The sequence below is a fragment of the Lycorma delicatula genome, chromosome 9, assembly GCF_047948215.1.
Source record: "Lycorma delicatula isolate Av1 chromosome 9, ASM4794821v1, whole genome shotgun sequence".
Lineage (NCBI taxonomy): Eukaryota > Metazoa > Arthropoda > Insecta > Hemiptera > Fulgoridae > Lycorma > Lycorma delicatula.
The window spans coordinates 91,350,828-91,375,854 of NC_134463.1; the positions used below are offsets into that span (position 1 = coordinate 91,350,828).

The 25,027-nt window shown below is 30.2% G+C and overlaps 1 protein-coding gene across 1 annotated transcript in view; it reads left to right on the forward strand.

Annotated features, from left to right (window-relative positions):
* The first annotated feature begins 3,159 nt into the window (after positions 1–3,159).
* Positions 3,160–25,027, forward strand: part of LOC142330629 (WD repeat-containing protein 13-like) — a 44,165-nt gene continuing 22,297 nt past the window's right edge. Inside the window, exons 1-4 of the mRNA XM_075376057.1 lie at positions 3,160–3,754; positions 9,480–9,535; positions 12,483–12,611; positions 23,075–23,254. Coding sequence (XP_075232172.1) covers positions 3,676–3,754; positions 9,480–9,535; positions 12,483–12,611; positions 23,075–23,254 — 444 coding nt within the window. The 5' untranslated portion in view covers positions 3,160–3,675. The remainder of the gene's footprint in view (positions 3,755–9,479; positions 9,536–12,482; positions 12,612–23,074; positions 23,255–25,027) is intronic.

Here is a 25,027-nt window from a genome sequence, read left to right on the forward strand (position 1 = left end):
TAGAGTGGAGCAAACACCTATCAATAAGATCTAACAAATGAGGTTTCCTTATGTTTTTTTCTATTGATTTGTAGCAACAATGTTAAGTATGTTGTTGTTAGATGGTGAATAAACATGCCAAGGAAGTGCATAAATCACCCTGGTAACTTCTTTTAGTATGTGTGGCAGCAATGTTTAAATATCAGCTGTAAAGTTTGACTTCACTAGTTTGAAAATGTTATGAACTATATTTTGGTTGTAGAGTGGGAAATCTAGATAAAAGCTAGGCCTCTCATCTCTACTGCTGAATCTGGTGACATTCACTGAGTGGGTCTATGGTAGATGAGCTTTAACATACCAGTGGCATGGCATGAACCACAAGATTATTCATCAGACTTTTATTTCTATATTACAAAGCTAAAATAATTTATAATAGATCCAGACACGCAGTAAAGTATCCAAATTTGCCATCTTTTATGAGACCAGTTAATCACAGTGAGGTCTTACCTGTTCCACATCCTTCATTTCATCTAACTGTAGACGATGAGGCAACTACCAAAGTTCAAAATAAGGAGCAAATTGATCCTATTTTGAAACAAGTGCTTTTTCCTGTAAGCTTCATCTAATTAATTATTTAAGGTGAATTAAATTTATCTGGAATTTTAAATTGTCCAGAAAAATCAGGCCAATCTTTTGGATTTTAGGCTGGAATACCCTTCACAATGACATAAGTATGTTTGTTTTCTGTCTCCAAGGAAGTGTTTCAAACTATTTACTTTGTAGAAAGTTATTTATTGTATTGCAACAATATTTTCGCTGTGACAGATGTAATTTAGTCACACACAAAAAAACATAAAGACATGTAAGATACAAATAGAAGAGTTGAGATAGTTAAATGAATATTTGAAAACTAATTTGGAGGTTTTCCTTCTGCACATGAACAAATTTCCTTTCATACCATTAACTTATGCAACTAGCATAAAAGAGCATATAAAAAATATAAACATTTTATTAGTTTTAGTCATAGTATTCATTATGACAAATATTTTTGGACTATATGTTGTAATTTAAAAATCACTATGGTTATTAGTAGAATTGTAGAAATTTAAAGCCACTGTATTTGTAAGTCAGCTGTACAGAATTTTGTTGTTTCTTTTGTGAGTGGAACAGCAGGGATAAGAAAAATTTTTCAAGAAAGAATGACCAAGCATGAATTGTTGCAAAGTATGAGTGGCCAAAGCTGGGCAGAAAAATGTTGTACATTCTTCACTTCATAAATAATTAGGGCTTTCAAAAGCTTTGTTATGGTGTATAAAGTTAGTGCAGGGTTTCATTATTTGAAGGAAAAATTTCCTGAAGTTACTGATGCTAATAAAACCAAGGAAAGAATTTTTGTGAGACCCAAATAAGAACTCTGATTAAAGATGAAAAATTTGAAGATTTTTTAACCTGAGTAGAAAAATCTGCTCAATAGAGAATAGAGATCAATCACAAACTACATTAAAAATAGAGCCCCAAACTACTGTGAAATTCTGGGTGAGCTATTACAGTGGCACAAAGATTTTTATTTCATAATATAATGATACAAGAAGTAAATGTAGAATTCAAGTTACATAACAGAATGTAATGTTTTCCTGTGCGGTGTCACTGTGTCACACAGAATACCAAGCACAAATTAATTACCACCATGATTCAGTGAATGATAAATTTGTAAGTGTAATCATACTAGAGGTAGGAAGGTAGACAAGATGAACCACGAAATTTCACCATGTGAAGCCACAAAGATTCACAATTTATAGAGATATTTCATTCAAAATATTTATTTTTAAATTAAAAATTAATTTTTATTTAAACATTTATTTTTGAATTTGGAAATGATTTTTGGGAAATTTTTAGACTAAATTTTTATCTTTTTAAAACAGCGTAAAACTCGTAAGAGAAACCTTTTTATCAGTCCTGTTCAAGCTGATATAAGTCCTGACCACCTTTGACCCATCCTATCCCTTTAAGATACTGATTTAAACATTTAATAGCATGAATGACCCATTTATGGAAATTACAAAATTTGTAGATTTTTAATTGAGCCAACCTTGAATTATTAATCCAATAAAAGAACAGAATTTACCCCTTCAAATTTTGTGTTTCTCATCACTTTAATCCTGAGAAATGTAATGGTGATTTTTGACATATTAGAATACTTTTCCTCTTGTAATAGGAAAATAAAAAGTCTATCTTGTAACAAAAAAATCTGATGTGAACACCACATGACTATCTTGTACACCTACTAAATTACATATACACATTTTTTGCTGCACTTAATTTAAATTTATTTCATTTGAAAGTGAGATATGATCCTCCATTCTTTAATAAAGTGAACAGTTACACAATTGCATTGTGGTGGACCCCACATTGCCTCACATTTTTTGTGGTGTCCATATCAGCATTTCATATTAGTTTATTCATTAATTTTGTTTCACGTCACTCAAGTAGTTATGTGATGTAAGTAAGAATGTGTCAGGTCAGTAACCATAGACACATTGATTCGAATCCAACATCATCATATACATATATATTTTTTTAACTTTTTTTTTAATTTAAATATATTGATTTATTAATAATTATTAACCTCTGTAAATATTTTTGAATTAAAATGAAAAGTACATAAAATTTTATTTCACTAATAACTTCTGATTTTTTCACATTTAAAAATATTTTTTTATTGTTATTGAATTATAATTTATTGTAAAAGGTTTTTTACAATCACAGGTTAATAATTAAATCAATATATTTAAATTTAAAAAAAATATATGTATATGAAGTCAGATTCGAACCGATGTGCATTCCCCTTGTAAGATCCAAAAATCTCATTAATTAAAACTTTATTTGGCTAACTCTTTAACGAATGAAAATAAGTAACATACGATAAGTAATTTGTTTTACTTATGAGTAACTTATGATCGTTGAAAAGCTCTCAATGAGGGCTTATTACTGGAGTTAAGAAAAAGTCCAAAAATCCAAACTGTTTGGATTTTGGGTTTTTTGGACCAGTCGATTGCAATCAAAAGGAGAGGTGCACAACTTGATGTTACAACAGTCCTAAATTCAAAATTTTAACATCCTACGGCTAATCGTTTTTGAGTTATGCGAGATATGTACGTATGTATAGATGTCGCGCCGAAAATAGTCAAAATTGATATTTCCGTTGAAATCTGAAAACCGAAATTTTTGGTGGTCTCAATACTTTCGTCACTTAGTACCAAGAAGTAAAAAGTTAAAATTATTGGCAAAAAATTATGGAGTAAGAATGTGGAGTTCTTCACCGATCATAATATCGATAATTTATTACTCAACTGACAAATGTAATTTTTTACGTATAGGTGTGATTCCTGTTCGAACAGTTGTAGTTCGAAAGAGTTTTCACTTAAGCACTGGAAAACTTTGCTTTTGAAATATTTTTAAGTGTAAAATAATATTTTATAAGTGTGTGTAATAATATAGGATACTAATGATGGATTAATTTGCGAGTGTTTGGTTTGAAGATATCTTATATTTACGAATACATAACCTACAAAACTGGAGTTATATGTGGTTTCAGTTTTCCCTTAATTTTTTCACAAATAAATATGTAATGCGTACGTCATAGGTATAAATTAACATAAACCACTGATATTGCTTACTTAAACAGTATAAAGAGACATGCTTGCTGTTTGGCAACAAGTCTTTGCGCTTGACGCAAAATTCAATGCTCACAGAGCACCAAATCACCCAAATTTTCGTAAGTATTAATTATTATATATTAGGTTAATGTTTGGGTTTTTTAATAAAATGTTTTATGTGTTTACTACAAAATATATAGTTCATACAATAAAAACATAAACAGATCATGCAATTCCATGAAGATTAGAATTTACATTAAACAATCAGTTTGTCAATTATTAACCAATTAATTGTTATAACAGATGCACTCTGGTATCACAGGATGTTGCTAGCAATTTTTTTTTTATTTAGACAAAAGTATTTAGAATTTAATTGAAAAGTAGATTTGAACTGTATTCATTTAATTGATTCCCATCTTTGGTGTATACAACATACATCTTAATGTATTTTGTAATGTTGAACTGTGTTTTGATAGTAGTCCTTTTTTGTATTCACTTAGAATATCAGTTAATGTTGATGGATTTGTGATTTGTATTTACAAAGATAGTCAGAAAATATTTACTTCATGTTGCTATGTAGGGCTGACACAAACCCACCGGGTTGGTCTAGTGGTGAACGCGTCTTCCCAGATCAGCTGATTTGGAAGTCGAGAGTTCCAGCGTTCAAGTCCTAGTAAAGCCAGCTATTTTTACACGGACTTGAATACTAGATCGTGGATACCGGTGTTCTTTGGTGGTTGGGTTTCAATTAACCACACATCTCAGGTATGGTCGAACTGAGAATGTACAAGACTACACTTCATTCACACTCATACATATCATCCTCTGAAGTATTATCTAAACTGTAGTTACCAGGGGCTAAACAGGAAAAAGAAAGGACTGACACAAAGCAATTAACACATTTCAATCTTTAAAAAAAAATTTTTAATGACTGATTAATTAATTATGACTTGTTTAGAGATTATTTTAAAAAGTGAGTTCTATTAAGTTGTATGATTTTGATTATATAAAGATCTAAAAAATAAAATTATAAAAAAATCTTGGATAATAGAATGTAAGGATATTTTGCCCGTACATCATCTCATCACCAATGTTTGGCAAGTACCTTTATAGTATAAAAATATCCCTTTCGCCACGCCAATGATTGATAATATCAAAAAACTTTATTTACATAAGTTATAGGCCCATATCCAAAGAATAATAGGAAGTTAAAACAAATTCGATATTTTACTTAAGAGAATTATAGCGATATTTTGTTTTATCAAAAAAGCCCCCCCACCAGTTTTCACCCCAATGGTCCGATTTTGCCCATTAAAGAAACTCGACTGATATTTTTGTCTTTATATATTAATAGTATGATATATAAACTTTTGAACTGATGGTGGTTTTGGGATCTGGGCGATGTGAAGTGCGAAGTTACGTTGAAATTTTACAGAAGTCGAATCTTAAACCCATCAGGTTGGTCTAGTGGTAAACACGACTTCCCAAATCAGCTGATTTGGAAGTCGAGAGTTCCAGTGTTCAAGTTCTAGTAAAGGCAGTTACTTTTATATGTATTTTAATACTACATCGTGGATACTGGTGTTCTTTGGTGGTTGGGTTTCAATTAACCCACATCTCAGGAATTGTCAAACTGAGACTGTTAAAGATTACACTTCATTTACACTCATACATATCATTTTCATTCATTCTCTGAAGTAATGCCTGAACGGTAATTCCCGAAGGCTAAACAGGAAAAAAGAAAGGAAGTTGAATCATAGTACCCATTACAATAGGTAGCTTTCTTATGAAATCTACGTAATTGTGTTTTGATTTTTTTAGCTTAGGTGTTATCATTTAGTCAAAACAGATAACAGTTTTACATATAAAACATATACATATATTTTTATATACATATATATATATAAACTATTTGTTTATGTGTAAATTATTAGAACCAGTCATGGAAACCTTATAAATACTAATTAATATGATTGTCTTCTAAGTAATTATAGCTCCACAAATTATGCATATAAAATAAATGAGTTGGAATAACTTCTCCAATTTTACTGACAAAGTAGCTGGATTATTAGCATCAAACAATTATTTCAGAAGCACAATAATTCCATATACTTTAAAACCAAGTTATATTTAAAAACATATTAACACAATTTGACCTGTTTATATACTAAATAATATTTTTAAAGCCTTATGATTTTTTTTCTTTCAATTCATGTACCTAATGTCACTTGTGGAATTAAGGCAAAGGGTTTGTTCCTCATTCATTAAAATTGTTGCTTATGTTTCAAAGTTAGCTAGTTTAGTACCGCAATTCTATGTGTATTCAAGCCAATGCATATATACCTTCCTTTCACTGGGAAACAAAAAAGTAATGAACAAATAATAGAAAACCAGTGAATAGTTTGTACCTTTCCATTATACATTTGACATCATCAGTACCCTGGTTTTTATTTTTTAATTCAGTTATTTATTATAAGCAATAAAGCCTCACTAATCCACAAAAATTTAGAATCTTAACTTCCTGGTTATGATTTTATTAAGTAACATCATACCATAACCATAACATCATAATAAGGTGTATCAAAATCATATATATATAGAGAGAGAGAAAATGAAAGTGGGGTTGTGTGTATGTTCAATAGACCGTGCAACTTGGGTGTAAAATAAGCTATTTATTTAACTACAAAGTAATTTAATTACATCAAACTTGAAACTAAACAGACCATACTTTTTAGTTTTTTTCCGTAACATGTCAAATATTCAAAATGTCCACCTTAAACACTGATAAAAGAAGCATCAACTCATTTCTTCATATTCAGTGCAACTTTCACTAGAGTTGCTGCACTAATGTTAGAGATGTTTCTTCAATCATTTCTTCAATTCATCCAAAGTGTGCACATTATTTTTGAAAACAATACCCTCCAAATATCCTCATAGATAAAAAAATAGTGTTGAGAGATCTGGAGACCATGCAGGCCATATAACTTGGAAAATTACAGTTATCGAAAAATTCGCAGAACTTCATAATCAATTTGCTTGCTGTAACTAGCAGTTTCATTTTTAAGTTTAAGCAGTCATGAAATTTATAATAATTTGTAGTTAATGTTTCTTTGAAAATATGAATCCAACCACTCTCTTATCATGAAATCACACACCAAACACCACTTTTTGAGAATTCAATGGCCTTTCATGATGATAAATGTGAGAATTCTTAGAAATCTGTACAATGTTCAAGCAATTTTTTATACTTATTTTGAATTGAATCTCAAAGTTGAAATTTATATTATAGTTTGATACCATAGACACCTTTTATGTGTGCAATTTTCAGATTTTTATTTGGTGCCCAATATTGCAGCTGAAAAATTGAAAAAAATTAAATTTTTAAAGGGTAAGCTCTTATACATAAAGGCACAGAAAAAATTGAGGCTGAGAAACCGTTCCTTCTTTGATAAATCCCTACGAAAACTGAATTTTGTTAAATCGTATTTGATAACTTTGGGCTGCAAAGCGTACATGAATAAAATCATAATAGGTAGGTAAATAAGGCTTTGATTTATAGGCCAGAATGTATCGAACACAGTGCAATTTATTGAAAATGCCTAGGTTAACCAAGTAATGAGTAATTAAAAAAATCGTAGGTAATTACAAACACGAAAAATAGCGTGAGGCTTAAAACAAAAATAGCTGTCATTTTTGGCAGCTATTTACAAATTTACTTTTTTAAAAACTCATTTAAAAATTTATTCCTGTAAATATTTGACTATGAAAATAGAACATTGATCTATCAGTTGGATTTAGGGTATTATGTTGGCAGAAACATATTATAGTCTTTCCAATAATGCTACTTATCTTTTTTTACATTAAGACGGTAAGTCAAAACTATGAACCCACTGGGTTTGGTCTAGTAGTAAACTCATCATAAACTGATCTCAAAGACAAGAATTCTCAGGTTCAAATCCCAATAAAGATAGTTGCTATTATTTGGATTTGAATACTAGATCATGGATACCGGTGTTCTTTGGTGGTTAGGTTTCAGTTAACCATGCATCTCAGGAATGATCGGCCTGAATTTATTCAAGACTTACACATTTACTGATACAGTTATATTACACTGATAAGTTGCTAATGACTTAATTGTTGATTTGACTATAAGTAAAAATATTAAAACAAAAACAAGAAAGTTATGACTTTCACTTTATCTTAAGGTATTTTTAAAACTTCTATTTGATAATTTCAATTGTTTTTCCACTGATTTTCTGTGAAAACAGTTAACTTGCGATTGCTGTATTAACAATATAGTTTACCTCAGTTATCACCTGTTTGACTTACATTGAAAAATAAAATAAAAAGTCTCCTGTTTGGTAACAAACTTCAAAGGCTACTTGAATCCAATATCAGCGCCACTGATTATTTGTTTAAATACTCTATTTATTTTTTTTTAACAATTTAGGAATGTTATTTGATAAAAGACCTCTAACAGAAAGAGATAAAATAAGAGTAAAATTGTTGTCACAGTGAAGTAAATTCAGTTAATGTATTGAATCGATTACCTAGAGTCGGTTGTATGTGTTTATTGTGAAAACAATTTAATTTTGCCACTAGTTTGACATGAATGTTTGTAATTCTCAAACAAACAGGATACAATCGACTTTCTGCGCATTCTACTGGGAATCAGGACATGTCACAATGGACACGCTGTGCATCTTTATGAAACTGACAGTGTTGTTTGGCATTGCAACAAACGTACTTGTCGGTTGAAAGTCAATATGCGCATCTGTAAAATTTAAACATCAGTTACATGATTGTCATGTGTTTTCTATATACATGGTCATTTGAACTAGTAAGTGTTGTTGAACGGGTAAGGGTCCGAATGAGAATTCGATAAGGATAATTTCATTAGAGAAGTATGTATCGGCTATATTGAATATTACAAGCTAGATAAAATTGGGGAGAAATGATATCGATGTTACCCTTGGTATTGAGAGTCATCAGACTAGGTAAGACGCTGTTCTCAACATCATGCTGATCGCGTCTACCCATAACAGTGATTTTTCGGCAGCATTTGTCGTGAAAATGTTGAGTGTTTCATTGTGAAATTTGCTGACTGATCGGTTTAAATCTTACTGAATGCCAACAAAGACAATGGTTAATGACGGGAAGATGTTGTACATGGATTTCTGGCATGCGTACCAAACCGATGCACTGGAAATGAAAAGAGTTTTTTCGCCATTATACTGTGAATCATCAGCAACATTTTGTTGATCCTCACAGTCAGTGCTCATACTCATACCATTGAATGCTTTGGGGATTGGTGAAGGGCGGAATAAAAGCAATGAATAAAGAAATTCGATAAAAAAGCCACAGATTTGAAGTAAACAAGTGGAGGGGGCACCGGTATTCGATAAAAGTACTTTTCAAAGTACTAAAAAAACAAAGATAAAATAGGCTAATTATTTAATGTTTTATTAGATGATAGATAATAGTGTTACTGTTTGTAAAGTTACTATCTAATTTTCTCAAATTTTGCTTTAAAGAGTGGATGAATAGGCCACAAGAGAAGTATTTAACATAAATCTAAGATTTTTCTACCTTAAATGCTGTAATATCAGTAAAAAAATAACATTTCTCTTCAAGTTATTAACCAGTTTTGATCAATTTTTCTTTAAAATAAATGAGTTTGTTATATAGAAGCTTAATGTATTCATAAAAAGTGAGTTCTTATAATAGAAATTGTTAAGAAGTTATGCTTTCATAATTTTTTCCATGAGCAGCATTTTAAATGTTTAATTTTTCATTTGTTTACCCGTTTACCTAGTTTAAACTATGTTTACTTTTATTTTAAAGGTACTCTGTATATTAGAAGAAGAAACCAGCTGCTAAGAGAATATGCAAAAGGAGAGGTAAGATTAACATTATAGAAATATGGTTTTATAGGAATATCAGTTACCTTATTCAATTAATATTTATATTATTATTTCATGTCATAGTGAATAATGTATGTAATATTCTATTATTTCCTATTTTTTTATGTTTATATTTTATTTACCTGCTTTTTTATTTTTATTTTACCCAGCTGATGTTAGAGGATAGATTCTGGTTGTACAATTTTTATCAGGATATTTGATATCCTGAAACCATTACTATCGATTATCTCACAATAGTCCAATGTTGCTGTTATCTTTTAACATGTCAATATTAATATCCCTGATAAATAGATTTTTACATATAGCAGGTCTTACATTTTGAAAAAAATGAGTTTATACAAGAGTCTGGTTGCCTGTATAATCCACATATAAAAAGATCTTCACTCATCAGTCTGATCCAAGGGAGTTGTTGTTATCTAAACATTTGTTAAGCACAGGCTCGACCAGACATGAATCCCTCCCATAAATAGATACATCTGTACCCCAATCATGAACCCTGCATGAATGAAAATCTTTTATTGTAAAGGATAGTATCAGCCCCATTAGAATATAGACGGTCGCTGTTAAAACATTTATATCGGGATTTGTTGAATATGATTGTTTTCAGATCATCTACTTTATTCTTGAGGCTTCTAATATTAACATACAGCATATCCCAAGTTTCCAAGCACATTTAGTAACCAAGTTCTTAGGATACTAACCTTCTCAGGGTTATAAAGGGTTCTAATCTACAGCTTTTTTTTATAATTTTAGGAATATTTATTAGCAAGATTGGACTCTCCCTTTTCCATTCTAACCTTCAGTTCAACCTTCATCCTATGAGTTTCTAGTAGTTGAATTGGAATTTTATCTTAATTTATGTATATTCTTCTGTAGTTGGCATTTTCCTTCAGTTTTTTGTTTTCTTTTAATTCATGTTTAGTATAAATAGGATCTAACATTACGACTTTTACAGGTCTTATTTTGCCTTCAGTTTTCCTTTTAATTAAACAAATCTTTTTTATTTCTTCAATAATTTCAGAAGCTCTTATGATCAAGACTTTCTTAACTTCTGTTCTCATCGATCTTATCATCAGCTTCTTCCTTTTTTCCTGGGATGATGATATTTTTTTCCTTCTTCTCTTTGTGGGAGTTCTTCCACAGTACTGTTAATTAGCATAACTTTATCTGTAGCTAGATTCTTCACAGTTTTTTGAAGAATACAAACCACACTTGTTGCTGGATTTCCATCCTCTGCAATAATTCCTCACACATCTTTGTAAAAGCATGATCAGAATGTCCTTTAGAATAATTTTGCTTTGATTTCAGGCATTGGAATTTGTATTATAAACTTACCATCACAGTTTTTACATGACCTTCTTTCTCGTTTCTCGCATTCAGCTATAAAATGATTAATTTCTTGTTTTTTTAGCATCACATACTTTGCATGAAACCATACCATCGCATTTAACACATGTGGGGTTGCATAAGTTTTCTTAGTAGAAATTTTGCGTACACCACATGTGTCAGCCATGTTGGTTGGGTTTTATTTTTTTAGTGTTTATACAATGATTATAACTCTGTAGCACTTTTTCCATTATTTCTTTCAAGATAAATAAATTTGCATATACTTTAAAGCTGATATAACTTGTTAAAGTAAATATTCATTGTCAGTCAATATTCATTATCAGCGTTCATTATCAGTCATAACTAAAATTCTAAAATAGATAGCAGAACCAAGACAAGCACTTCAAAGATGATTACACCATTATAGGTCAACAACAAAGGCCACATAAACTTTAATAAATGACCAGATAAATAATAAATTGTTATCTGAAAACAAAATTGGACTCTACACAAAGACAAATATTTAAATCAACCTCTTTCAATTTAAAAAGTTTTAAACAAACATAAAAAATGTCTTCAATACTTATCTGATGAGAAAAAAGAATACACAGATTAATTAACTATTGAAAACTGCACAATACAGTGTAAAATCAATCAAAATCTATAACTTTTCCACAGAAAAAAACAAACTCAACCTCGAGCACAAAATACAAACAGTACATTCTATTTAGTTAATTAATGTTTAGTACAGAAGGAATTAAAATATCAGAGTCACTCAAACTTGATGAGCGTAGATTGAATACAAAGTCACTATCGGAGAAGTATTGGTAGTTCAGTTTATTACGATCAGATTGTTACTAACAAAGTCTTTCTTGCCAAAGGCTTTTTATATGACTTTTTTTATCATTAGCAAATAATTTTTCTGCTTTTGAATAATTTTCCATAATTTACACATTTTTTACCTGTAATTTGAGTCTGTAGCAAAAATACAGTGAAGATGAAGTCGGAATCATATTGAAATTATATGTTTTCCAGATTAATATTATGCCATAAAATATGTATAAAAAATATAATATTTAGCACCCTAAATATTATCTGATCCACTTACTAGATAATTCTTAATTTGCCCATTTCAGCAGAATTGAGTTTGGGGGTAAAATCTTTTTTTTTGGTGGTATTGTAGTTTGTCTTTGTATTTTCAATCTAGCACCCTTATAAACCTCCACATGGACTGTTTAGTATATTTTGGGTTTATATTCTACATTTTATGTAGTTGAATGAAATCCTTTACACCTTAGCACCTCCTCAGATACTCCGATGGTTTGCTAAACCAGTAAAACATGATCTTAAGAAATAGTTTGAAATTAGGCTACATACTATGACCAATTATTACATCCCATTCAAATTCTTGTTACTTTGTAACATAAGGTATTCATTGCATTCAAGGATTAGGGATACAAATTTTTCTCTACATTTAGATTAGTCTTTATATCTTTATAGGCCGGTTTACTTCTTTTTAAAGCAGTAAAGTTTTATTTATTTTCTTTTAATCAGGGGTGAGATAATTTGTGTTTTTTTGTTTTTGTGTTTTTAATAGGAATCAGCTACCAGAAAGCAGTATCTTCGTATAAGAGCACAGTTGTTACAACAGCGATATGGCACTTCATATGATCAGACTAGTTTGCATAGCCGTAGTTTCAGTGCAAGAAGCAGCAGTAGAGTGAGTGTATGTAATAATGTGTTTTTTATACTTACATTTATTATTTAGTATATTATAATATTTTATTAAACAAGTGACAGAATGTGTGTTTAGTTTAAATTATTGAAAAATTAGTTTTCCATTTATGCTTAACAAACTGTATAAATTTATGTATTTTGTGAAATATATAAATCTGCTATGTTATTATAAATTAATTCTGTTTATTTTTCCTTCAGAATCTATGTTAGTTTATTTTTTAAATAGTCAAACATCTCTTACTAATGAGTATTTTAAATTACCATTTAACAGGTTAATTAAATCTGAATCATTAAGGTTAAGAAAACAAAATCTAAAACAAATAAGTATTTCAAATTGTAATATGTAATTTACTGATAAATGAAATTTGTAGAGTATTTACAATCAATATTACAGTTGACTATACTATGAAGACAGCCACATCATTTAACTGTAGATTATTTGTAGCACAGATAACAAATAATAACATATAATTAGTGTTTATTCAATGATTTTTTATTGTACGCTTATAACTTTTATTTCTTTCAAGATTTTGTAAATAAAATTGTATATACTTTAAAGCAGATATAACTTGTTACAGCATCGTTGTTACTCAGTATTCATTATTAGTACCTGTTCAGCATTCATTATCAAATAACTAAAATTCTAAAACGGATATCAGAACCAAGACAAGGGACTTCATAAAAGATGATTACATCGTTATAGGTCAACACAAAGACAAATATTTAAATCAATTAAATAAGAACACAAAGGGTTTTTTTTTACTTTGATGTCATAATCCTTTCAGTGGAAATACCAGGCATTGTATACAACTCGTGCATTCACATACACACATGCACACACACCAACAAAATTTACCAAAGCATACCCTTCAATACCAATTACAAAAATTAAAAATAGCAGAAACTTTGACTTCACAATCTCTAGTCATAAACTCAGGCTTGTATTGAAAATCCACAAAAATTATCAGAACTGACACATTCAATCATGTCTTTCAATCATCCCATACAACAAAAACTTCCAGAACTATACTTATACAACTACACAAAATAAATTATGTAGCTGAAGCAAATAGATACAAATGAACACTTATAGACACACCTATTCAGATTTCATTGTGAAAAGCACAAAAAGAACTAAACCAGACGTTCATAACGTGTACATTAACAACACTTAAAATACTTCTAATAAGTAAAAAAGCATACTACAACATTGCATTCAAAACTACAAATAAAACGCTAAAACAATTTCTTGTTCTATATGTAAAGTGAATTTTTTGTAATTCAAATAGACTATTGAAAGTACATTTTTACACAAATATTGTCAAGTTGTCGAAAAACCTGTTTTTTAACATTTTTTCATAAACATTTTTGCAATTTTAAATAATATTTTAAAATCCATTAAATTTAGAATAATTGTCCCGCAGATTTGCGGGAGCAAAATAAGTCATATAAAGTCGCTTCAAAGGGTACAAATCCATTACAAAATCCATTATATTTAGTAATTTCTGGTTAAATTTAAACTTTTCACCTTATTGAAAATGTTAGACATTTTTGCAATTTTGTAAAAAGTTGAAAATATTTTTAAAATAATATTACATTCTTGATGGAAAAATTTTATTTTTATATAGAAACAAAATCACAAGTTTAATTAAATGTTTGTTATGAACAATTAAAAGACAATTTTTCATATGCTATATTTGGTGATTTTAAGATAATTATAGACACAAATACAGATTTTGTTAATGCAAAAAAATTATGTAAAGATGGTGGGAAAGAATTTAAAAAATAGTTTCGTAATAAAGAATCTAAAGAATTAATAGAATCATTTGGTCGTGCAAATTCACTCCCCCAAAATAATTTATATAAAGTCGATTCAAAAGGTAGAAATCCACTTGATTTAATAATTTCTGGTACTTATTTAAGGGAAGAATTAATTTTAAATTTAGCTTGTTGGATTTCTATAGAATTCTATGAAAACCCCTATAAAATTATAAAAGAGTATTTTATTAATTATTTCAAGTCGTATAACGATGATATTGCTCAGTTGCGTTCAAAATTGGAATATATAGAAAATAACCAAAAACAATTGGAAATTGAAAATAATAGACTTGAAGATGTAATTTTAAAACGCAAGTTGCAAATTCACGAATTTGAATGGTAATGTAAAGAAAATTAAAACAATGGCCACCCCATATTTATCGTCACTTTATCCACACGATGAAAGTGACAGTTGTCTTGTAATTTTAGACAAAAGTAAGGATGAAAAGTTTAAATATTATTTTGTTCATGTTCAATATAGAATTCTAGAAGAAACGTTGAATAAACTTGAAAAGATGTATTCCAATTTTAAAATTGTCTATAAAAAATTAAAAGATCCAAATAGTGTACGATTCTTTAACCTTACTTTTAAAGAATCGAAATTTAAAAGAAAAGGTAATCATTTTAATATAAATATGGAAATTGATGAATCTATAGAAAAGATGGAATTGTATGAAAAACCTTTCAATACGTTGAATATTACAACACCAAAAGTACAAGACGAGTAAATTATTGTTTCCATTTCTTTTTTTAGAATGTCTATTAAAAGTGATTTAGCAATTGAATTGCACAGTCCAACTAGACGTAATTATCGTAATAGAAAGACGGAATTAAAGGGTCTAGACGACCTAGTACAAGCGAATATAGTTGAAATGATTCCTTATTCTCGATCGAATAAAGGTTATAAATATTTATTGACTATAATTGATTGTTTTACCAAATTTGCATATGGTGTACCGTTAAAGAACAAAACGGGTAAAGAGGCGCGTTTGCTTTGGAACCGATATTGAAAAGACATAAAATGAAACATTTTCAAACAGATCAGGGGAAGAAATTTTACAATCCACATGTGAAGACCTTGTTGAAAAAATTCAACATAAATCATTATTCCACTCATTCAGATAAAAAGGCCGCCATTATTGAACGTTTCAATAGAACGTTGAAAACAAAAATGTGGACTAAATTTACAGAGTATGGCAACTATAAATGGATAGATATTTTGCAAACACTTTTAGACGAATACAATAATTCTATACATTCGGCTACATTATTTAAACCCAAAGATGTAAACACGAACGAAGCGCAAGTGTTGGAAAATTTAAATAAAAAATACGATAGAAAAAAGTTGTAAAAATTAAATTTAATGTAGGCGACAGTGTTCGTATAAGTAAATATAAAAAAGTATTTGAAAAGGGCTACCAAATTGACCAAATGAAATATTTAAAATTCATACAGTAGATAGTGAATCCAATCCTGTTATCTATGAACTAATTGATTCCCGAAACGAAGTCATAAAAGGAGAACTATAAAAAATCAAACATAAAGATGTACGAGGTGTGATCAAAAAATACGGTGAATGAATTTTTATGGCGGCAACTGCCGACGCTACATCCATATGCTGTAATTTGTCCAATAGTGTGATCAACTGAGACAGGCAGGGACAAGTTGTAACACGTTCGAGCTTGCCAGTCAGCTGCCAGAGCCGCTAGAGTGAGGTTGTGTTTATCGTGTCTGTCGCGTAACATGGATTTTGAAAATCGTGTGTCAATTTGCACGGAGTTCATGCAGATCCGGCCTTCATGGCCAAAATTGTAACTGGAGATGAAAGTTGGGTCTATGGCTATGACCAAGACCAAAATGCAAAGTTCCCAATGGAAAACCAGTTCATCTCCTCGCCCTAAAAAGGCACGTCACAGTCAAAATCCAACATCAAGTTCATGCTCGTTGTTTTTTTCGATAGTGAGGGCATAGTGTGATCAAAGTTCGTTCCAAGGGGAACAACTGTAAACTCTGAATTTTGTAAGGGTGTACTGCAACGTTTGCGAAACGACGTACGAAGAAAGCTACCAGAAAAATGGACCAATGGCTTCCTTCTTCACCTCGACAACGCGCCGTGTCACACCTCGCTTCTCATTCGCGAGTTTTTGGCCGAAAAAGTGTTCCTGTCTGTCCACATCCGCCATACTCACCGGATTTAGCACCATGCGACTTTTGGCTCTTCCCAAAAATTAAAACTGTGCTTAAAGGAAAACGTTTTGACACCATTGCTGACATTGAGAGGGCCACGACCGAGCAGCTGAAAGCCCTTCCGAAAGACGCTTCCAGAAATGCCTCCAGTCATGGAATCAACGTTGGGATAAGTGCATTGCTAGACAAGGACAGTAGTTTGAAGGAGATTAAATCGAATTCTGTGAAACCTTATTACTTTTTTTAATAAAAAATTATTCACCGTATTTTTTTATCACACCTCGTATACCAAATTGAGAAAATTTTACGACTAAAAGGCGACAAAGCCTATGTGAAATGGTTGGGTTTTGATAAAACGTACAATTCTTGGATCGATTTGAGCGATGTAGTTTTGAATGTTTTATTCAATTTTATTTTTTGCATTTGCATATATAGAATGGCGATTCTTTCACTATTGGTGTTGCTCTTTTTATTGACATTAATACTCAATTACTGGAGGGTGTGAATAGAAAAAAAATGTTACATCAATAAAATACCAATTTTAAATAATTTTACTTTTTATATAGACCAAGTAAAAATGTCTAATATTTTCGACAAATTGAATAATTTAAATTATTGCAACAATATTATAAAAATTAATGAAATGATGCAAAATAGGCGTTATCGAATTCAAAAAGTAGAGTTTCTAAAAACAAAAAATGGTGATTCTATTATTGCTACAATTGAAGAATTTGGAAAAATATTTTTACCGCAGAGGTTCAATGATCTTACACTGTCAGATTTAAATGAAATTAACAATTCTAAAGACTTTTATATAATATACAAGGGTATGAGAAAAACGGCCAATGGTCATAATTACCATGATGTAGATTTTACATGTGGTATTGATGTTGCATATTAAATTTTTCTCTTTTTCAATAAATATTCATCAATTTCTTTATCGCCATATGGGAGTGTATTTATAAGATTTTCCGATACGAATCTTTTGTCACCATATGGAGAAACAGCTTTTTTACATTGATCAATCGAATATATTTGTTTTATAGAGTATATTGATCAATCGTTTTGGTGTATCAAAATGTTCCTGTTTTGTTGGCACTATTAAGTATAATAACGAATCTGTATCTGTCATTAGCAGTTTTATGTTTTAATGATCATATTTAGGTAAAAAGTGGATATAATGATAATCGTACATGATTAGTTTTGCCAAATCCGTTAAACCTACATATATGGGTTTGTTTAATTTTTTTTCAACATTGTTATTCCAACCACATTGTTTCCATAAATGTAATAATGTTTTACTCTCGGGCTGGCGTTTAATTTTTAAAATTTTTATTTATTGTTGATTAATTGCATATCGATTCGCTTTCTTACATTTTCAATTGTTTTACCATAAAGACTGTTGATTAATAGTTTATAGACTTTTTTCCAATCGGATGATCTGCGCAACGCCATGCAATGAAATTTTTCCAAATGTAATCTTTCAACCACGGAAATTGCCTAAAACTGACGGCTCTGTGTATTTTCGTCATCACCATTCCCTGTTGAATATAAAATTTTTAACGTTCTATAATGTAAGACGTATTTGTGTTTATCTTGCAAAGTGCACATTAGTTTTATATACGGTGCACGTTTTTCATCCGAAAGAAATGGATAAAGCATATTATTGTCAATGGATTTTCTCTCTGGCGCAAGTGGATAATCTCTATGTGTTTCGTGCAAGTGTTGAGGGTATGTTAAATCAACTTCCAATATATAACCAATTTCCTCATCGTCTTTTACATTTTGCACATTTGTAAACAAATATTTGAGATCATTTTCATTACACCAACTGAATTCATCTACTGGCAACGGTTCCATCATACATTTTCCATAAAGAGATCGGACATCGGATTTATTGAATCTCGTCGGTTTATTTTCATCATAGTTGTCTATATTGGGATCGTTTGCCATTGCATAACGGTTGGGAATCAACGATACCCCACCGCGAATGCCCTTTTCAAAAAACAAATACATAGCGAGGTCTGTAATACGTTCCAATTGTACTTTTGTCGCCTTGAGTGCTGCAAACCATAATAAATGTGGAGCCGATATATAATGACAGGGATCCAAATTGTTTGTGTGAATCATTCTATTCCGAAAATTTTCAAATACATCAGCCAACAGCATAACGTCCAATTTCATATAGAAATCATGGTATTGACCAAGCGTCTTAATTTTAAAACTATTCCAAACGTTTTGCGCATGTCTATAATCATATTCAGAGATGTTTCTGTCTTCATCATAAAACACGTTTTATGATGATTTAGAGATACACTTCGATGGTTGGTAATTGCATTTCATTGAAAACAGATGCCGATGTAATATATGTACAGGGATAAACACCTTTTCGAGAGATCACAATATATTAAACAACTCCATTTGTTTTTTCTTTTATTCGCAATTTCTTTGTATATTTTTTAAAAATAATTTATATGTTCTTGTAAAAAAACTTTTCTTATTCATACCATATATATGACAATGATCAAATAAACTTTACACCAATTCATCTAAGCTATAAGATAGAAATTGGTACAAATCTATAAATCGGTATGATATTTCATTCTTGATTGTTATAGATACAAGTTTTTCACTGTTGTTTGCAATACAAGAAATTTCAAATTTATCCTTCAATTCATTTAGCGCCAATACAATATGATGTGAATCGTAACCGCGTAAATTATGAAATACAACTGGAATAAATGTTGCGTGTTTACAATTTAAATTGCATTGTTCATGGGCCGGCCCGATAAATTTGCCACTTGTATGTGAATGGTGTCTTACACGTTTCTCCTTTTTAATCGCATCTCCACATATAACATTTTGTATCATTTTCAAATTTTTTTGATCATTTTCACTCATAATACACTCTTTATTAGTTGATAATTCCTTTTTGAAATATTCGCATTTAGTACATAAATAAATGAGAAACTTTTCAACTACCTTGTCATCATCTGTAGTGGCCCTGTTTAATTTCGATTCGACAACATGACGGATTTCGTCGATAATTACATAGCAATATCCAGATAGTTTATGGGTATTTGTTTTTGTAGTATTACTAGTACCCGGTTCGGGGTTTGCAATATGGTTTGGAATTATAAACGATTCGAAATCTGCATATATAACAAACGGCACTGGTAATGTTGAAGAATGGTCTTTAAACGGTACTAATTTCGTCGTCTACGATTCTATCCTACACCAATCCATTCCTTTGGCATTGTAATTCTCTGAACGTTTCCTTGTTTGCAATCTTCAATATGTTTTGCAAGCTTTTCTTTAGCTTCTCTTTCCCGTAACCAAGATTTAAAACAATACAAACAATAGGGGCAATATTCGCATTTTCTAAATTTTTTTTATTACCATTCATCATCCTTGATAAACCATTATATTCGTTTGTCCATATTTATTAGAGTATAATGGGAGCGAATTAATTTAACATCGGTAAATAACAATAACCCAACGCCATTTTTTCGATTATTATTCACGTTTTATATATACATCATTAGGATTAAACGATTCTTTGTCATCTTCGATATCATAACACAAGACATTTACATCAATATTTGGGTTTTATGCTTCAAATTTATCAGTATCTTTAACACAAACAGGATATTCTATTCCTTTCATGTTTAATCGATTTTCAAATTGTTTATATACTGCAACACGATACTTTTTTTTCTTGCTAGCGAATATATGTGCTAGAATTGACCATAAAAACATTTTTAATGAACATTTTGTAAATTTATTATAGCGTATTTATTTGATAGAACTTTTGGTGTTTGTAAATATGTAATATTACCACCGTATAATGGATCGAATTCTGATATTGACAGATCCAAGCTTAATATTTTATTCATAACCCATCCACTTCCCATTTAAATAAATCTTTCAAAAGATTCATTAATTCTTTCATAGGCTTGTAAATATTGTTCATTCAAAACGGTTGGATTTTCACATACATTTAAAGCAAATCGAGTGCTGCTGTGCAAGTTAACTTTACAAAAATCGCATTTATCACCCACTTTATAATATAATATTTAATATCGCATTTTATAATATTTAATATTGTTTTCTTTATATGTTTCAACTTGTAATCTTATAGCGTTAAATACCACATCTTTCATATCCATTAAAAATTGATAAATATCTACAAACATTTTCACCAACATTCCACGAGTGTTTTATTAAAGAACCACCCAATACTTGTTTTTTATGTGGTATTTGAATATGCAACATCAATTCAGAAACAGATATTTCTTTATTTAGTTTGTGTTTCATTTCAAAATATTGTTCCATTAAATCATCAAAAGCGCTTTCAATAGACAACTTATTTTCTACGAGAAGTTTTACTTTTTCAAATTTGATGATTTATAAAAAAATTTTTCGCGTGAAGTAAAATCTTTATTATATTCACACATTAATTGCATAGTAAATGGATTAGAAGTATATTTTTTATACAATTGTTCAATATCATTTATATTGTGTAAAAATGTTATAATGTGTAAAATCATACTTGTTGGACAGATTTTTGTAACAAAATACTAATTTACTGTGATTGTCAATTCGTCAAAATTCTTGCTCTTATTATAATGAAAATAATTTGAATAATGATGTATTATTGTTGTTATACTGGCACAATCATGATTTCGCTGAAAGTAATTATGTCCAATTTAAAAAGTTAATTTAAAAGTGATTAAAACTGTTAACCAAGCACGTTTTCAATTCATCTCAGCATGAATTTCAAAAATTGTTGAGAAGAGGGTGTAACTCGTGAGCGGGTGGACTTGGCCGAATGAAACTACCGGCAATAGATTCAAGAAATCGGAAAGTACCCTTTCGGTTAAGCCTTTCAAAATCGCGTTAAAAATGGGCTAGGACGCACCGTTTTCGAGTTACGCCCTATTTTTTACATTTTAAAATATTTGGATTTAAAATTGGCGGAACCAAAACATGGTGGGGGAGGCTAAATTGGCAGGCTATCTGCAGGGGGGGGGACAAATCAGCGTTCGTGAAAAGAAACCTCATATATGGGCACAGTTTTTAATGTATTACTAAAGCCCAAATGTGCGTAACTTATTCAATACATTAAAGAACATATAATGCATTATTCGTTCTTTAATGTAGTGAATAAGTTACGCATATACGGTCACCGTTTTTAATGTAATGCCCGTATATGAGGTTTTCATACTACTTATATATTGAAAATTTGAATGGAACTGAGCAATATCATCTTTATATGACTTAAAATCTTTAATGAAATAATCTTCTATTATATCATAACATTTATCGTAAAAATCTGTAATATCCAAAAACTTGTTACTTGATATTGCTTCGATAATAATATTGTACCGATAATAATTTTACTTATTTCTTCTTTATTATCACCTTTAACCTCATAAAAAGCCGATCCTCGAATGATTATTTAATATCTATAATGTCAGTTTAAACTTCAAAATCATTGTTAGTTCTTTATTAACTATTCAAATAAAAAAAGGATGTATCTCTTGGTCTGCCAGGATAGCAAGTAAAAATTTTGTGTGATTTGCAATCATATTTTATTAGTAAAAGCTTTCTTAGATATTGTTTTTCTCATGTTAAATTGGAATTCTCCTCCTCGCCCACTATTTTGACAAAGTTTTTTTTATGATTTAGTATTTGAGGATGTATTTTTGACAAAAATTTCAAGTTAAAATATAAATAGAATTTTAAACAATTCTCATGAGGAATTTTCTTTGATATTTCAGATGGAGGGTCTACCTATCTCTGTGTGCGTAAAGTGTTTTGTAATTTAATCACTTTTTTTTTTCTTTTTTTTTTGTCTTCAGTCATTTGACTGGTTTGATGCAGCTCTCCAAGATTCCCTATCTAGTGCTAGTCGTTTCATTTCAGTATACCCTCTACACCCTACATCCCTAACAATTTGTTTTACATACTCCAAACGTGGCCTGCCTACACAATTTTTCCCTTCTACCTGTCCTTCCAAAATTAAAGCGACTATTCCAGGATGCCTTAGTATGTGGCCTATAAGTCTGTCTCTTCTTTTAACTATATTACTAATATATAGTTACTAATATATATTATTAATCACTAAGGAAACATTTTATTAAAAGATCATTAAAAATGAAACAAATAAAATTTAAACAATTTGCAAATCATACATTTATGAAATTTTGATTGAGGATTCCATTTCATGCAGTAAATTAGGGCTGTTACTTAAAGCAATCTGTAATAATTCAACTAGTTTTAGTATTGATGATCAAAATAAAGTTTGTTTGTATTCTTACCATACTTCCACCAGAAAGAAGTATTTTTTTAATAATTGTTTATTGTTTAGTCCTGGAAATCTCATTAATTTTATTGTTATCAAGAAATTTTAACAGTTTGTTTTTTTGTTTTATTTAAATACAGGTTAGTGAATCACCAGACTGTGTTGGTGGTATTGGCTGGGAAAGTCAGGATAGTAATAAGGAACCGTTATCAGAAGGTGTTGTACCAACTAAAGAAGCTGAAGCATCTAGAGCTATTGTTGGCGGTAATACTATTGCTGAAAATTATGCATTTGTTGGAGTTCACCATATATTTGATCAGGTAGTTGAAAAAATTAATTTGATTTTAGTGGAAGTCTTAAATACACATGTTTTATCTGTTAAATTTATTATTTTGTGTCATAATATTAAATTATATTTTATAGACAGAAGCATGAAAAATTTATGTAATGTACTTTGTTTTTTAATGTGCTAAATTTGTTTTCTATACTATAAAATTCTAGATGATCAAATTCCCAATTATCTAAGATTTATTTATCTGTGTCTTGAGTCAATTTGAGCCTATGGTTTCTTCATAGTTCAAAATGTTTACTGGAGCAGTTTCATTAGTTTGAGACAAAGGGTATGCTTTGAATAGGCAGCTGACTTGTACACATGAGTCAAGTATTATATAGGTTTTTATTATAATTTTTTCAACCTTTATTTTATATCCATATTATGAGTCACTAACTTCTATAATCATTGATTATGAAATTCTATCATTATACTGTGTTCTTACATAAGCGAAAAATTTTTTAATATAGGATTGTTAATGTTTGACACTTACTTTTTTTAAATTTTGTTAACGATGTTGCAGAGAATTGCCAGTTGCATACCCCCCATAAGTAGAGGAGTGTCAAGACTCGTACGTAAGTTTGACACTTACTGAAACTGCTTTTTAAATGTTGTTTCATTGGCTATAGTCTGAGTAAAAATACTCTTCATAAAATGAATTATAAAATTTAAAATAAGTATTATAATACTTTTTTTACTATTCAAACCACATCATATTTCAGTCAGATAGCAAAATCTTCAAAACCAGATCAAAATTATAAAAAAATCTGATCATATCTAGGTCAGTTGAACACTTCTTTTAGGTTTTGCTATTTCTGGTATTCAGGAATGTTATGGTTCTTTTCTTATTATCAGGATACTGCATGATATAGCTGATAATAAGAATGTATAAGCAAGTTAAAGTTTTGTATAGCAAAGTTATTCCTGTTTCTGCTATTGGTCTTTCCTATTTCATGGTTGAGGCATCAATTTTACAGCAACATCAGACTCTTTGAAACCAGTTTGCTTCCTTTAGTATACTTTAATCCCAGGTTAATAAGCATTGTTCTAAGGCTGATCAAATTTCAGATGTGTATTTTGATTGACGGTTGGTCTCCTTTTGGGCACTGTGATCTCAGAAAGTGTAAGTTCTAGATGGACTGTATAAAAATCCATATGTATGTATAAAATCCATACTCAGTTAATCCTCTAGTGAGATGGAGATATATATATATTCAGTTGCAAGGCAGTTGAACATACAAGATGGCACACAAAATGATCCAACACTTGGTTTTCCCTGACGAGGAGTCTTACTCTTTCAGATTTTGGGGGTAGGCGTCCCTGCAGCCCTAGTCTCTGCAGCTTTTCTTCCAGTATTTACAGAGCTGTAAAACACTTTACATAATACACATACACTACCCAAGAACACTACACAAATTACAACATAAAGCCTCACACAACTACACAACATCCTACAGTTTCTTCCTACATTAATACACTTGATGGTGTTGTGACATCTTACAAAACGCAACCGTAACCCAAGGTGGAAACTGTCGTGCTGATGGGTGAATGGCTGTATGTAGTGAGTCTCAAATGATGTCCTCTGGGCACCTGGGCAAACCCAGTTGTATTTAGCTCTAGCTCCAGTACACATACCTCTGCTAGAGTGATATTGCCAGTACTTTAGGGACCAGAATTTCAAGTCCACAAATAAATTCTTTGATGGTTGGTGTTCCATCTAAAAAAACCACCAAACAAAGTCTAGTGAGAAGGCCTCGGACAG